Below are 13,899 nucleotides of genomic sequence, written 5' to 3'. Positions count from 1 at the left end.
GCGTGCGTGTCAGTAATATGCCTTTAATCTCCTCAGACAGTAATACATGTTTGTATGTGGCTGTAATATGCGTCACTGTATTGTGTACCTTTAATTTCCTCTCGCAGTAATACTGGTTTGTATTTCCTGTAACTTTCTCTGACAGTAATATCGCGCATCGCACCATGCCCCGAGCATGTGCACTTCACCAGAAGACACACACATGGACACCTGGACTCACACAGGGATTTTATTAAAGAGGATTATTATTATTTATTTAATTATTGCAAATAACCTTCAAAAGTTATTGTATTCTTAAATGGTATTGCTTATTCCATCATCATTGTGTCATTTTACCCATTTTCAATTTACATTTTTTCAATTATTGTTGAATTTGTTCCATTAAAAATAAAGAGAAAAATGTTATTTAAAGCAGCAGCCTGCAGAACTATTTCCCATATAACCAAAAGGTAGCCAGCCAAATGTGGAAGATGTTATTTATTTTTAATGATTGAACTTGTTCAGTGAAACTGTTATACAAATAAATGTTACATTTCTCTGTAATTTTCATCCAGAGAGATCAAGTCTCATTTTTCCCTTTGTCTTATAAGTCTGCATTTTGGCGTCGGTTTCGGCAGATAAGTACATAGATATTATCGAATATTGGCATTGGCCAAGAATTCCTGTATTGGTGCATTCCTAACCTTAAAAATGATTCTTCCTGTCTCTGTGGTGTAAATTTAATTGGCCGCTTCGTGGCATAATTTCGCAATTATTTTTATGAAGAAAAACAAATTCAATTTTGTTCAAGTTGCTGGCTCATCATTGATATTAGGTTAAAAGTAGCCTTGGCTGGGTGGCCCCCAGATGTGCGGTTTGTGCTCTGATCCCTGTTACATACTCCTACAAACAAAATATAAATGACTCCTCAAGACAGAGAAAAGTCACCTTTAATCACGGAGCTGTGGCTGTGAACTAGCGATTCATTACTTCTCAGACTGGGCGTCTGTGTAAGGAATATGTCAGCCAGTCCCATGTCACTATATCGAGTCTTTTGCTACTCTTGCCCTCCATTAACTCCAGGTGGGGAGTTTGGAGTGGGGAAAGCCAGGATGCACAGCACAGGAAACTTGCACACCTTCTGCTGTGAATTTGACTTCTTCAAAGCTTTCTTGCAAGGCGGACATGGTTAAAACAAATAATAAAAGAAAAGGTGACAGGTGCAGTTTGACACTTGGAAAAAATTTCTGCAAATGTTTGGAGCCAATCATCAATTTTTATTTACATCAACAATGTGGTCAGCTATTCGGTGATGAACCATATCATCGACTATTGCCTCTGCCCTAATCAATACTAAAATTTTAAATTGGTATCCAGCTTTCGGATCTAAGTACCTGTACTGAGAGGACACTGAATCACATAACTGCTAATTCCCAATAACCACATCCTAAACATCGCCCCCAAATGTTACGTTGCCCCTGTTGTGGCACATAAAAATGTGCCTCCCTATTTCCCTCCAAACTATGGTTTCTCTTTGAATTTTTCAGTACATCAGAATTTGTTGTCCCGTGCAGAGTCCACAACACGTCAGAGAGAAAGGAAGGTGTGGATGGTGGTTTGACATGCTTTAGACTTAGCAGTGGTTTAGAGGGATTGTCCCACACTGAGCCACCGTGCTTAGATTTAAAAACTATATCCATCCACACTGGTTGCTAGCATTGTTTTCAAAAGGGTTCCTGTCCATGCTAATATTCCTGAAAAGGAAAATGACATAGAACTTCGTCCACACTGTTCATGCATGCATCTGAAGCAAACTCTGTGAAGGGACTGCATAGTGAAAATTTCAGAGCCACGTGCTTTCAAAATTATCAGCATAGGCAGGACTCTGATAGCACATTCACAGCAGAGAAGAAAATTATTTAAATTGCCGTGGTGAATTACCACCCATGTCATATTATTGTGCTGATTAGAGTTGAAAGTAACAATCTTCAGAACTGGTGCCGATTGTCTTGTATTACATGAAAACACTGAAAATGTTAAAGTGGCATTTAGTGTTTAGATTAATGTTTATTTGTTAGAAGATTGACAAGGATTCCACAGCAAACGGAGTGCATCTTGTACCAAATATTTGTAAAACTAACTAAATGGGGAAGCACAAATAAATAAATAAATGACTGTGTGTGTCTATATCTTATATATCTTTACTGTACTGTGCTTTTGGGTCTCCCTCTGTTATGTAATGAACATTGATTAGAAGCCATCAACTGATTTTTTTATAATTTGATTTTTATGGAGCTCTGAATTTTTCTCTTCAACTGTAATGCCATCGTCCATAGGATTTATCAGAAAATTGTAGTGCCTGATAAATAGTGTTTTATAAACATATATAGCATTCATTTTTCACAAAATGCAATCTAGATGCACACAGGTAAGAAGCACAGCGAGCACCATGGAAAGCAACTCTTTTATGCCTGTTATGTTAAAAAATGTTTTCCTTCATTATCAATCTAGCGCCATAGTCTTTTCACCTCATAAGCCCATCTGTCCATTACTCCTGTCTATCCCTTTCTTATACACCTCTTTGCTGTCAGTCTACTCAAATTGAATGCTTATTAGGTGTTGAGATTGGAGTTGAGGAAAACCTATTAGGTTTTTGTGCCACAGAAATGAAAGCTATGTGATGTGTCAGTGGTGGTATTTCACATACTACCACAATAAATTGCAAGCATATCACTCAGCACAGATTTGGACAATTGCTAGAACTTTTCTAATTTTTCACACAATCATGTGGTAAGCCATAATTTAAGAAACTCTCACCTAGCACATCTAAAGGGTGAGTGGAGGGTTTGTACCCCACAGAGTCTACAGTGCAATTAGTGATATTTTCATAACGAAAACGAGAACTAGAGCTAAAAGTATTGTTTTTTGTTTTACAAGAACGAGAACTGAAATTAAGGCAAACAGAGAAACTAAAACTAAATAAAAATAAAAACTAGTTATATGTGAACGAACTAAAACGAGAATGAAAATTGAGTTAAAACGAAAAAAACAGCAATAGCATTTTCGCTCAATCCGGTTCAGTCGCATTGAGCGTTCAGTTAAGTTTCCCTGTTCACTATGCAGTGATTTTGTACCTTGGGCTTACTATAGTCATGTGGCATAACTTCCGTAAAGAACCGTTGTTTGTTTGTTGAGTACATTTGGTTCCTCGGGTTGAAGCAGTAAACACATGTGTTTGCCGATGGCGAGTTTTGCACAGATGGTTGCGGGTAGAAAGCAAGAAAGTAACGTCCATCCATCCATCTATCCTCTTCTGCTTATCCGAGGTCGGGTCGCGGGGGCAGCAGCTTGAGCAGAGATACCCAGACTTCCCTCACCCCGGCCACTTCTTCTAGCTCTTCTGGGAGAATCCCGAGGCGTTCCCAGGCCAGCCGGGAGACATAGTCCCTCCAGCGTGTCCTGGGTCTTCCCCGGGGCCTCCTCCCGGTTGGACGTGCCCGGAACACCTCACCAGGGAGGCGTCCAGAAGGCATCCTGATCAGATGCCCGAGCCACCTCATCTGACTCTTCTCGATGCGGAGGAGCAGCGGCTCTACTCTGAGCCCCTCTCGGATGACTGAGCTTCTCACCCTATCTTTAAGGGAGAGCCCAGACACCCTGCAGAGGAAACTCATTTCAGCCGCTTGTATTCGTGATCTCGTTCTTTCAGTCACTACCCATAGCTCATGACCATAGGTGAGGGTAGGAACATAGATCGACCGGTAAATTGAGAGTTTTGTCTTACGGCTCAGCTCCTTTTTCACCACGACAGACCGATGCAGAGCCCGCATCACTGCGGACACCGCACCGATCCGCCTGTCGATCTCACGCTCCATTCTTCCCTCACTCGTGAACAAGACCCAGAGATACTTGAACTCCTCCACTTGAGGCAGGATCTCGCTCCCAACCCTGAGAGGGCACTCCACCCTTTTCCGGCTGAGGACCATGGTCTCGGATTTGGAGGGGCTGATTCCCATCCCAGCCGCTTCACACTCAGCTGCGAACCGATCCAGAGAGAGCTGAAGATCACGGCCTGATGAAGCAAACAAGACAACATCATCTGCAAAAAGCAGTGACCCAATCCTGAGTCCACCAAACCGGACCCCCTCAACACCCTGGCTGCGCCTAGAAATTCTGTCCATAAAAGTTATGAACAGAATCTGTGACAAAGGGCAGCCCTGGCGGAGTCCAACTCTCACTGGAAACAGGTTCGACTTACTGCCAGCAATGCGGACCAAGCTCTGACACCGGTTGTACAGGGACCGAACAGCCCTTATCAAGGGGTTCGGTACCCCATACTCCTGGAGCACCCCCCACAGGATTCCCCGAGGGACATGGTCGAACGCCTTTTCCAAGTCCACAAAACACATGTAGACTGGTTGGGCGAACTCCCATGCACCCTCCAGGACTCTGCTAAGGGTGTAGAGCTGGTCCACTGTTCCGCAGCCAGGACGAAAACCACACTGTTCCTCCTGAATCCGAGGTTCAACTATCCGACGGACCCTCCTCTCCAGAACCCCCGAATAGACTTTTCCAGGGAGGCTGAGGAGTGTGATCCCTCTGTTGTTGGAACACACCCTCCGGTCCCCCTTCTTAAAGAGGGGGACCACCACCCCGGTCTGCCAATCCAGAGGCACTGTCCCTGATGTCCATGCGATGTTGTAGAGACGTGTCAACCAAGACAGCCCTACAACATCCAGAGCCTTGAGGAACTCCGGGCGTATCTCATCCACCCCCGGGGCCCTGCCACCAAGGAGTTTTTTGACCACCTCGGTGACCTCAGTCCCAGAGATGGGGGAGCCCACCTCTGAGTCCCCAGGCTCAGCTTCCTCATTGGAAGGCATGTTAATGGGATTGAGGAGGTCTTCGAAGTACTCCCCCCACCGACCCACAACGTCCCGAGTCGAGGTCAGCAGTGCACCATCCCCACCATATACAGTGTTGACACTGCACTGCTTCCCCCTCCTGAGACGCCGGACGGTGGACCAGAATCTCCTCGAAGCCATCCGAAAGTCGTTCTCCATGGCCTCCCCAAACTCCTCCCATGCCCGAGTTTTTGCCTCAGCAACCACCGAAGCTGCATTCCGCTTGGCCTGCTGGTACCTATTAGCTGCCTCCAGAGTCCCACAGGACAAAAGGGACTGGTAGGACTCCTTCTTCAGCTTGACAGCATCCCTCACCGCCGCTGTCCACCAACGGGTTCGGGGATTGCCGCCACGACAGGCACCGACCACCGGCCACAGCTCCGGTCAGCCGCCTCAACAATAGAGGCATGGAACATGGCCCATTCGGACTCAATGTCCCCCACCTCCCTCGGGACATGGTCGAAGTTCTGCCGGAGGTGGGAGTTGAAGCTACTTCTGACAAGGGGCTCTGCCAGATGTTCCCAGCAGACCCTCACAACACGTTTGGGCCTACCAGGCCTGACCGCCATCCTCCCTCACCATTGAAGCCAACTCACCACCAGGTGGTGATCAGTTGATAGCTTTACCCCTCTCTTCACCCGAGTGTCCAAGACATGTGGCCACAAGTCCGACGACACGACCACAAAGTCAATCATCGAACTGAGGCCTAGGGTGTCCTGGTGCCAAGTGCACATATGAACACCCCTATGCTTGAACATGGTGTTTGTTATGGACAATCCGTGACGAGCACAGAAGTCCAATAACAGAACACCTCTCGGGTTCAGATCGGGGGGGCCATTCCTCCCAATCACGCCCTTCCAGGTCTCACTGTCATTGCCCACGTGAGCATTGAAGTCTCCCAGCAGTACGAGGGAGTCCCCAGAAGGTATGCCCTCTAGCACCCCCTCCAGGGACTCCAAAAGGGGTGGGAACTCCGAACTGCTGTTCGGTGCATACGCACAAACAACAGTTAGGACCCGTCCCCCCACCCGAAGGCAGAGGGAGGCTACCCTCTCGTCTACCGGGGTAAACTCCAATGTACAGGCTCCAAGTCGGGGGGCAATAAGTACGCCCACACCCGCTAGGCGCCTCTCACCAGGGGCAACTCCAGAGTGGTACAGAGTCCAGCCCCTCTCAAGGTGATTGGTTCCAGAGTCCAAGCTGTGCGTCGAGGTGAGCCCGACTATATCTAGCCGGAACCTTTCAACCTCGCGCACAAGCTCAGGCTCCTTCCCCTTCAGAGAGGTGACATTCCACGTCCCAAGAGCCAGCTTCTGTAGCCGAGGATTGGACCGCCAAGGTCCCCGCCTTTGGCCACCACTCAACTCACACTGCACCCGACCTCCTTGGCCCCTCCCATAGGTGGTGAGCCCATGGGAAGGGGGACCCACGTTGCCTCTTCAGGCTGTGCCCGGCCGAGCCCCATGGGTGCAAGCCTGGCCACCAGGTGCTCGCCATCGAGTCCCACCTCCAGGCCTGGCTCCAGAGAGGGGCCCCGGTGACCCGCATCCGGGTGAGGGAAAACGCCGTCCAAATTTTTTATTCGTAATAGGAGGTCTGTTGAACCGCACTTTATCTCATCCCTCACCTAGGACCAGTTTGTCTTGGGTGGCCCTACCAGGGGCATAAAGCCCCGGACAACAGAGCTCCTAGGATCATTGGGACACGCAAACCCCTCCACCACGGTAAGGCGGCGGTTCGAGTAGGGGCAGAAAGTAAGTAACGTGTGGAAATAATTTAATTACAGCGCAGATGATAATAAAAGCAAATGTAGCGTATGAGAAAAAGAAAAGAGTCTCGGAGTTTCAGTGCAGGACCAACTGGATCAGTACTTAGTGGAAGTCCAGCACTTCTCTGGCACCATGACTGCACTTCACTACTGGGACATGCAATCGGGGGAGGCATGAAAAGTAAAAAAAAAAAAAAAAAAAACTAATAATGCTAACATAAAATAAATTTGTCCACTGGTCTGTGCTATAAATTTGTTTTCTGTATGTTTCCAATTATTATCTTTTTTTCCATCAAAATCGCTGAATTTTCGCATTTCCTGATCAAATACAAGGGGAAAATGTAAGGTGCGGTAGCAACAAGCGGAGCCTCGGCTCAGACTGCGCTCTCCCTCACACACTGGGTTGATGCATGCAATTGGCGCATAGCTGCTGCTGCCTCTCTGTGTGTCGCCAATATAATGTTTGCAAACACATTTATTATACACCCACAGTCTGGCTAATATCTTTAATGAATTTGTGTGACATATTTAGTCTTACTGATCGGACATAAAACCGCAGTGAAAACGCACATGGTAAGGCAGACCGTGCCTCACTGGAGGGGGCGGATGTGAAACCAATGGGTGCTTGCTTCCGCTGTTCTTCTACACAGACATGCCAATAAGATATCAGAAAGTCAACTGCACAGCAGCGGTCCGTTTATTTTCATTTTTTCTTCCAACTTCAAAATGGAAGATTAAGACTTTTAAAACTAAAGGAAAATAAGGAGGACTTTTACAAGAAAGTGATGGAGATTTTCGTGGAGAAGGATAGGCGTATGGACTTCGTTTACAAATAAAGGTAAGACCATAAACGGTTTTCAACTTTATAAAAAATGGGATCAGACTAAGAAAAAAAATCCAATATTTAAAGACTAAATTTTGACGTTAAATAAAATATGTTTGCTTTTCTTGTTATCCTTTTGCTGAACAGTCTTTCATTTGTATTGAATGAGTATAAATTGTGAAATTGCAACGGAAAATTTAGAACATATGGAGGGTGCAGAGCAAATGTGCTTTCTCTGCTCTCTCTTGCTGCTATAAATGTAACGTTCTTTCTTAGCCAAATATGTGTGTAAAAAATGCTGATGAGATATTAAACATAACCAGTAGTCAATGTGCATGCTGCCAATCAAATATTGAATAAGATATGGGTTCATATATTTGTAAATCTGATTCTGAAGGAGTCAGTGCCTCATGAACCTCACCGCACGTCACTGCTTCCATACTGGCAGCAGAAATTGTTAACATACAGTCTTACAGGTGCCCTTCATAGTGCCGAGGACCTTGTCTGTGCACCTGCATTACAGGCGCTTGTCAAGCGAATATTTTCACTGTGTGGCTATCTGTGCAATGGATGTCGTTGCAACATGAACAAATCCCTCAAAATGTCTGCTTGTTTAAAGCTTAACAGCAACATGCTGCACAGACTGGTTTCTTAGGTTAAAACATTTTATCTTGCTGACTGTACTCATTAGGCCACTTCATCTGTTTGCTCATTGATAGTCAAGTCGTGTTTAACGGCATTATGAACTGTGAGTGTATTTTGTTGACCAAAGCATAAATTGCATTGCAATATGTGTAAACCAGCATTTGTGGTCTTGTAACAGAAAAAAAAAATAAAATTGTACTAATATTATATAAAAAGGCCAGAACTAAATAAAATAAAAACAAAAATTTTAAACAGAGAACTAAATAAAAATAAAAATTGTTGATTCCACTGAAAACTAGAACGAAATAAAAATTAATTGAATAAAATAAAACTAAAACTACAATGAATATCAGAACTGAAATATCACTGCCATTGGAGAGCAGAAGAACAAAGAGCTGAGCACAAGGTCTTTCAAAACTACTGTTTACTTCTGATACCGAAATGCTGATACCATACTATTTTACAAATTAGGATTTTCTGTACTTTTTCAGTACTGAAATAAGGTGCAACCCTACATCCCACACTCCAGCAAAAGAACTTGTATCAAAACAGAGGCATCTTGGTTGGTAGAAAAAGTAAGTTTAACTTACAAACAGCACTAAGCCCAAACCAGCAAAAGAAAAACTCAGCAAGCCAACAAATGCACTGAAAGCTTTGGACTTAATGGTGTGTGCTGTACACATAATATAAAAATAGATACACTCAGCACCAGAACAGAGCTGCACTGGGGCAGACAACATGTGTACATATGGTACAAGTAACAGAAACACTATGTTAGGTTTAGGACAAGTACTCACACACCAAATTGGTGATAAAGATGAAAATATTAACTTTCCCTGAATGGAGTGGCATCAATCTTTATTCATTATAACTTATTTAGGATTGTCTGTGCTATTGTCATCAACCATGAATGAAAATGGCACATGAACCACTCTGCACAGTGCTTTCTTTGTGGTTGCTGCATTCTGTCACCAACCGTACAGGGCATGGGATTTTTGCTTCATTTTCTATTTGAGAGATTAGTAGCAGTGAGGGGTTTCAACCATTTTCGAGTATCCATAGTGTCATTTTTCAAAAAATATATGGTCTCCTTTGTAATTATCAACAATCTAGATTGACAACTTTGGACATAAGTACAAGCTTCCATCTAAGGTCATTTGGAGTTAGTGCCAGCACCAACTAACCAGTCAGAGTAGAAAATGTACAGTAACCATACTTGTTCCAAAGTTGTCTCTTCCATTCTTTGGAAATTCACAAAAATGTTTTTTTTTCTTTTCTTTACAAGAGTATTTTTTTATTATTAAAAATTCATAAATATATGGGTCTATCAGCTGTTCTTCTGTGGGCACAGATTGAAAATGGTTCAAAATATGAACAAACAGAAAATTTGAAGAAGCAAGAGACAAAATCCCAGTTGTGAGTTAGAGATTGCAACGCTGAGAGTAAACAAGAAGATGGAAATACAAATGAGTTAGATGAAGCAGTGACTAAGGCAAGAATCTGCTCAGAATTGTTAAGAGTGACAGTCTTATTATTTATTAATTTTTTTTTTTTTTTTCTGTGTTGCCCCAGTTTTTTGTGAACTCTGTGAGTAATGGATATTTTTGTTTTCTGTCTCAGAATATTTCAAACCTGGTTTATTTCTGTGTGTTCTAGTAAAAAATATACTGGGTTAAATTTTTATATATTTTACTTTTTTGCAAATACCATTTTGTTTATTTTGTGGATTCTGTCATTTCGTGAACTCTTTTGCTAGGACGCTGCTCCTAGTTTCTCTACAGTGACTCTTACAGTGCAGTGTCTGATATCAATTTCACAACAGTTTAAATGCTGGTGCAATGCTGAACTCCTCATCCATGACTTGGGGTTCAGACCTGTAAAACTAAAAATGCACATGCATGTCTCTAACAGTGTTACTGGTTGCAACACATTTCTACACTTAACTGTAATTTCTGATTTAACGTTTTGACTTCTGTAAAAGTGTCTTTGGACTCCTTGGTTTCAGTCCTTTTTCATTTAATTTCCCGGTCCCTTGTGTTCCTAACAGACAAGTGCTGCCTGTTGCTGAGAGTTGTGGTGATAGCTGCTTAGTTGTTCAATCATTTGTTTGTTTGTTTTTTTTATAATATCTGCCACAAGTTTGCATTATTTCCTCCCAACTTCAGACTTGTCACTTGTTGTTTAATAATTTTAGCAGTTTTTCACATTCCTTTATTCATTTTTCATCAAGTAAAGGCAGTTACAGTTTGCTCTATTAGGATCTTCTACAGTTTAGTTTTCAAATCAATTTGAAGAATCTTGGATTTTTCTTCTTTGTTTTGATTTCTTAAAAACCATAATGTTGTAACAGTTATTTTTTTATCATGTTGTTGATATCACTTCATCTTAGCATTGTGGTAGTTTGTAGTTTTTTGTTGTGGCTCTGCTGCTGACATGATAGGTTTAATTTTATTTAAGGATGAGAGGTTGTCATCTGTTACTGCAAAAATTACATTACAAATTCCTGTTATAAAAATGTAAAGTTACTGTTTCAGAATTTCAGTTTCCTATGTTAAGTATTTATTATAATTTTTGCCTTGGATCCTTTGTAAAACTTATCAATCAACTGAACAATCGACCACCACACTTGTCTTTAGGTTTCAGCTTCTGGTTATGTGTTTGAAGCCTCTACCAATCAGAAAACAAATCTAAAAATACATTTGTTAATGTAAAGATTTTGTCATAGGTCACACATACCATCTCCCCGCATAGAAGACAATTCAAAATTCATGCTTCTTGGGGACTGAGGTAGGGAAAGCCAGTTAGTTAGAATTCCAGTAACTTGTGGTGTAAGACGTTCTGAAATGAGACTCAATTACTTTTTCCCTTCTGCTCATCCTTTTGCCAGGTTCTATGAGCCAGATCCCAGCCACACACTTGAAGAGAGAGTGGTGTTTTGGTATTTTCGGCAGCTCGACATCAATGGCAGTCAAGACATCAACAAAAAGGAGCTGAAGCCTTTCAAACGTTATGTCAAGAAGAAAGCTAAGCCAAAGAAATGTGCTCGCAAGTTCATAGACTACTGCGATTTGAACAAGGACAAAGCAATCTCTCTGATGGAACTGAAAGGATGCCTGGGTGTGAGCAGGGATGGAGGTGAGTTGTCTGTAATATGAATTAATATATAACAACATATGCCTTGAAATTAACGACTGATCTCTGACAGTTTGAATGTTCATCACTTCACTGTTCTGCAGATGATCCACCACCACAGCACAGCAGTTCTTCTGTATGGAAAGTGCAGGAGATATAAAGCAGGCTCACCTGATTATAGGTGCTGGATGGGGATTACACACATTAAATCATGAAGGGGTGCAGACATTAAATCATGAAGTAAGGAATTTCAATGTAAATCAACCTGAAAATAAGGACACACCTACTACAGTAGTTCATCAGCCAGTAAACTGAGAGAGCCAAGGGAGTTGTTCCATCCCAGTGAGCCAAAAAAAGCAACTGACCCATTAAAACACTGTGGGCAGTGTATGACTCGGTCTCTCGCCTTGAGAAATTCACTCCCCATTATTCACAAATTGATGTACAAATGAAAACGAGCAGAAAGACACGCATGAAAGATGCAAAGCCAAATGCATGTTAGTGTAGGAGAGTTCCAAAGGCACGTGATTAGCTGTCCCTGTTGACAAGGAGGGGGATCCTCCATGAAAAATATTTTTACTCCCACCTCATAACATATATTGATCTAAACAGAATTCCCTAACAATGGCTTACAGTAAAACTAATATTGTTCAAAGTTGAATGAAAAATGTCTATCAGAGCAGCTGAAGACCGTGTGCTCCCAGTTAATCTCAAAGAAGTAATGTAGTTTAATTTCTGAGTGCCATAGAAAAGAGCTAGATTGGCACTTTGAAATTTAACACAAGGTCTAAAAAAATAAGACACTCAAAAGTGAACAACTATCACAGAAGGAAACTTGCCAGATTTAGAAAGTTATATTCAGAAAATCAAAAAACCCTAATGCTGAGACATAGTAGTGACAATGGGGATTCTAACATGGATCAGATTCATAGGTGGCTCCACAGAGCAAACTGCAAACATTCAGCAAGATATTTCTCCAGTTAAAGCGTATTTCTGAATTTAATGCTAAGTACCACAGAGAAATGGAAGTTAAACTGACCTTTGACTACATTTCTGTGCCCGGAATAGCAACTCGAAGTAAAAAGCATGTCATGTAGTGCTTGGTGGGTTCTGGACCTGTTTAGTGTTAAATAAGTATATTCAAGGACCTTATTCAAGTCTTGAAGATTATTAAAGACAACACTAAGGCTATACTGGTTTTGTTAAATACTGCAACTATTGAAAGATACCTAATAGAAAATGAGAGATGTTATTATGCAGTTCTTCAAACAAAGGGACATGGGAATTCTGAAGCAAGCTATTGAGTCATGTACTTGAAGTGGAGCCTCTAGCACCTGTAAAATAACACAAAAATCTGCATGAGATTTTGAGACTTACTAGGAATTAGCAGTTACAGAGACTTGAAGGACCATTTGACACCTTTTTTGTAATACTTTTTAACTTATGTACAAATGTTTGGCACTGCCTTTTTATTACAGTCGCTGTGCATTGAAGCCCTTTCTGGTATCCTCAAGAGTAAGGCAGGAATTAACTCTGGATGAGATGCCAGTTCTTTATTGGCAATACTCATATGAGGCCGATTTAGGGACATCGCAGAAGCACATTTTCCAGATTGGGCAGTAACAAAATAAAAATCAAAGAAATCAAAGGGCATACACTCCTAAAGCAAAGCAAATAATACATATTTATTCAGAAGTGAAGAAAGATACAAGGAGGAAAAATTAGAATGTCCTGTCATTCTTGTGATCATTAAGTACCAAAGGATGTACATTTGTCAGACAGAACAGTCTTCTGTAAGAATGTCACAGAACACGCTTAGGGCAAGTTAGCCCATCTTATACATAAATGTGCATGTGTGTGTCTGTGTGTATATAAAATGCTATATAGAAAACTGCATGATATGTTTAATTTTTGTGTCTGTGTGTCTTTGTTGGCATCATATTATTGGTATTGCTCTGAGGAGACATGTAAGAATTTTTATATGAACTATTTTCTATGTAAACACAAAAATAAATATGAACGGGAACTTCTACCAATGAGACGGGACTATTCATTCCATCAGTCTCATTTGGTTGGCTAATACCTAAGTCGCTTTTACATGTCACTCAGATATTTTGCTGCTTTAACTATATGACTTGGTAGTTTGTTGGAGATTTCCACCACCTCTAGTGTAAAGACTTTTTTCTTGGTTTCCGTTTTGAATGCATGTCCTGTTTTACGGTTTTACGTGTGGTCAATATTACAATTTAGTATGTAAATGAAAGAATGCTACTTTATCAATGCAGTGTTCGCTAGGAGTCCATTTTGTTTATTTGCAAGCGTAACCAGAAGAGGTGATGCTCTGAAGGTGATTTTACCTTTTTGAACAGAGTTTAGCTCCCTGAATTTCTTGTAGCCTTTCTGAGATCTGAATTGACTTCTGGCATTTAGAATTCTCAGTCTTTCCCCTAAGGTCTTTCCTATTTAGCAGTTTAGCATAAGCAGGCAGAGCAGATACCTTTGAATTTTGTACTGTGACAATGTTTTCTTGTTAAAATTAAAGCAGCTTAATCCTTTTAGGGTGTAAGAAGAGGACACTGTCTTACTACAAAAATACAGGCTGCAGTGGACAGTATCAGAACTGGTGATAGAACACTTAAGAAAGGTCA

General features: G+C 41.8%; 1 protein-coding gene across 5 annotated transcripts in view; it reads left to right on the top strand.

The window, feature by feature from the left end:
• smoc1 (SPARC related modular calcium binding 1) overlaps positions 1–13,899 on the top strand; it is a 228,174-nt gene that overhangs the window by 186,176 nt on the left and 28,099 nt on the right. For all 5 annotated transcript variants that reach the window (XM_051920077.1, XM_051920076.1, XM_028821148.2 and 2 more), the window contains exon 11: positions 11,007–11,254. In XM_051920077.1, coding sequence (XP_051776037.1) covers positions 11,007–11,254 — 248 coding nt within the window. The remainder of the gene's footprint in view (positions 1–11,006; positions 11,255–13,899) is intronic.

The sequence above is a fragment of the Erpetoichthys calabaricus genome, chromosome 16, assembly GCF_900747795.2.
Source record: "Erpetoichthys calabaricus chromosome 16, fErpCal1.3, whole genome shotgun sequence".
NCBI classification, from domain to species: domain Eukaryota; kingdom Metazoa; phylum Chordata; class Cladistia; order Polypteriformes; family Polypteridae; genus Erpetoichthys; species Erpetoichthys calabaricus.
The sequence above is the reverse complement of the archived record's forward strand: the minus strand, read 5'-3'. Positions and strand labels throughout refer to the sequence as shown.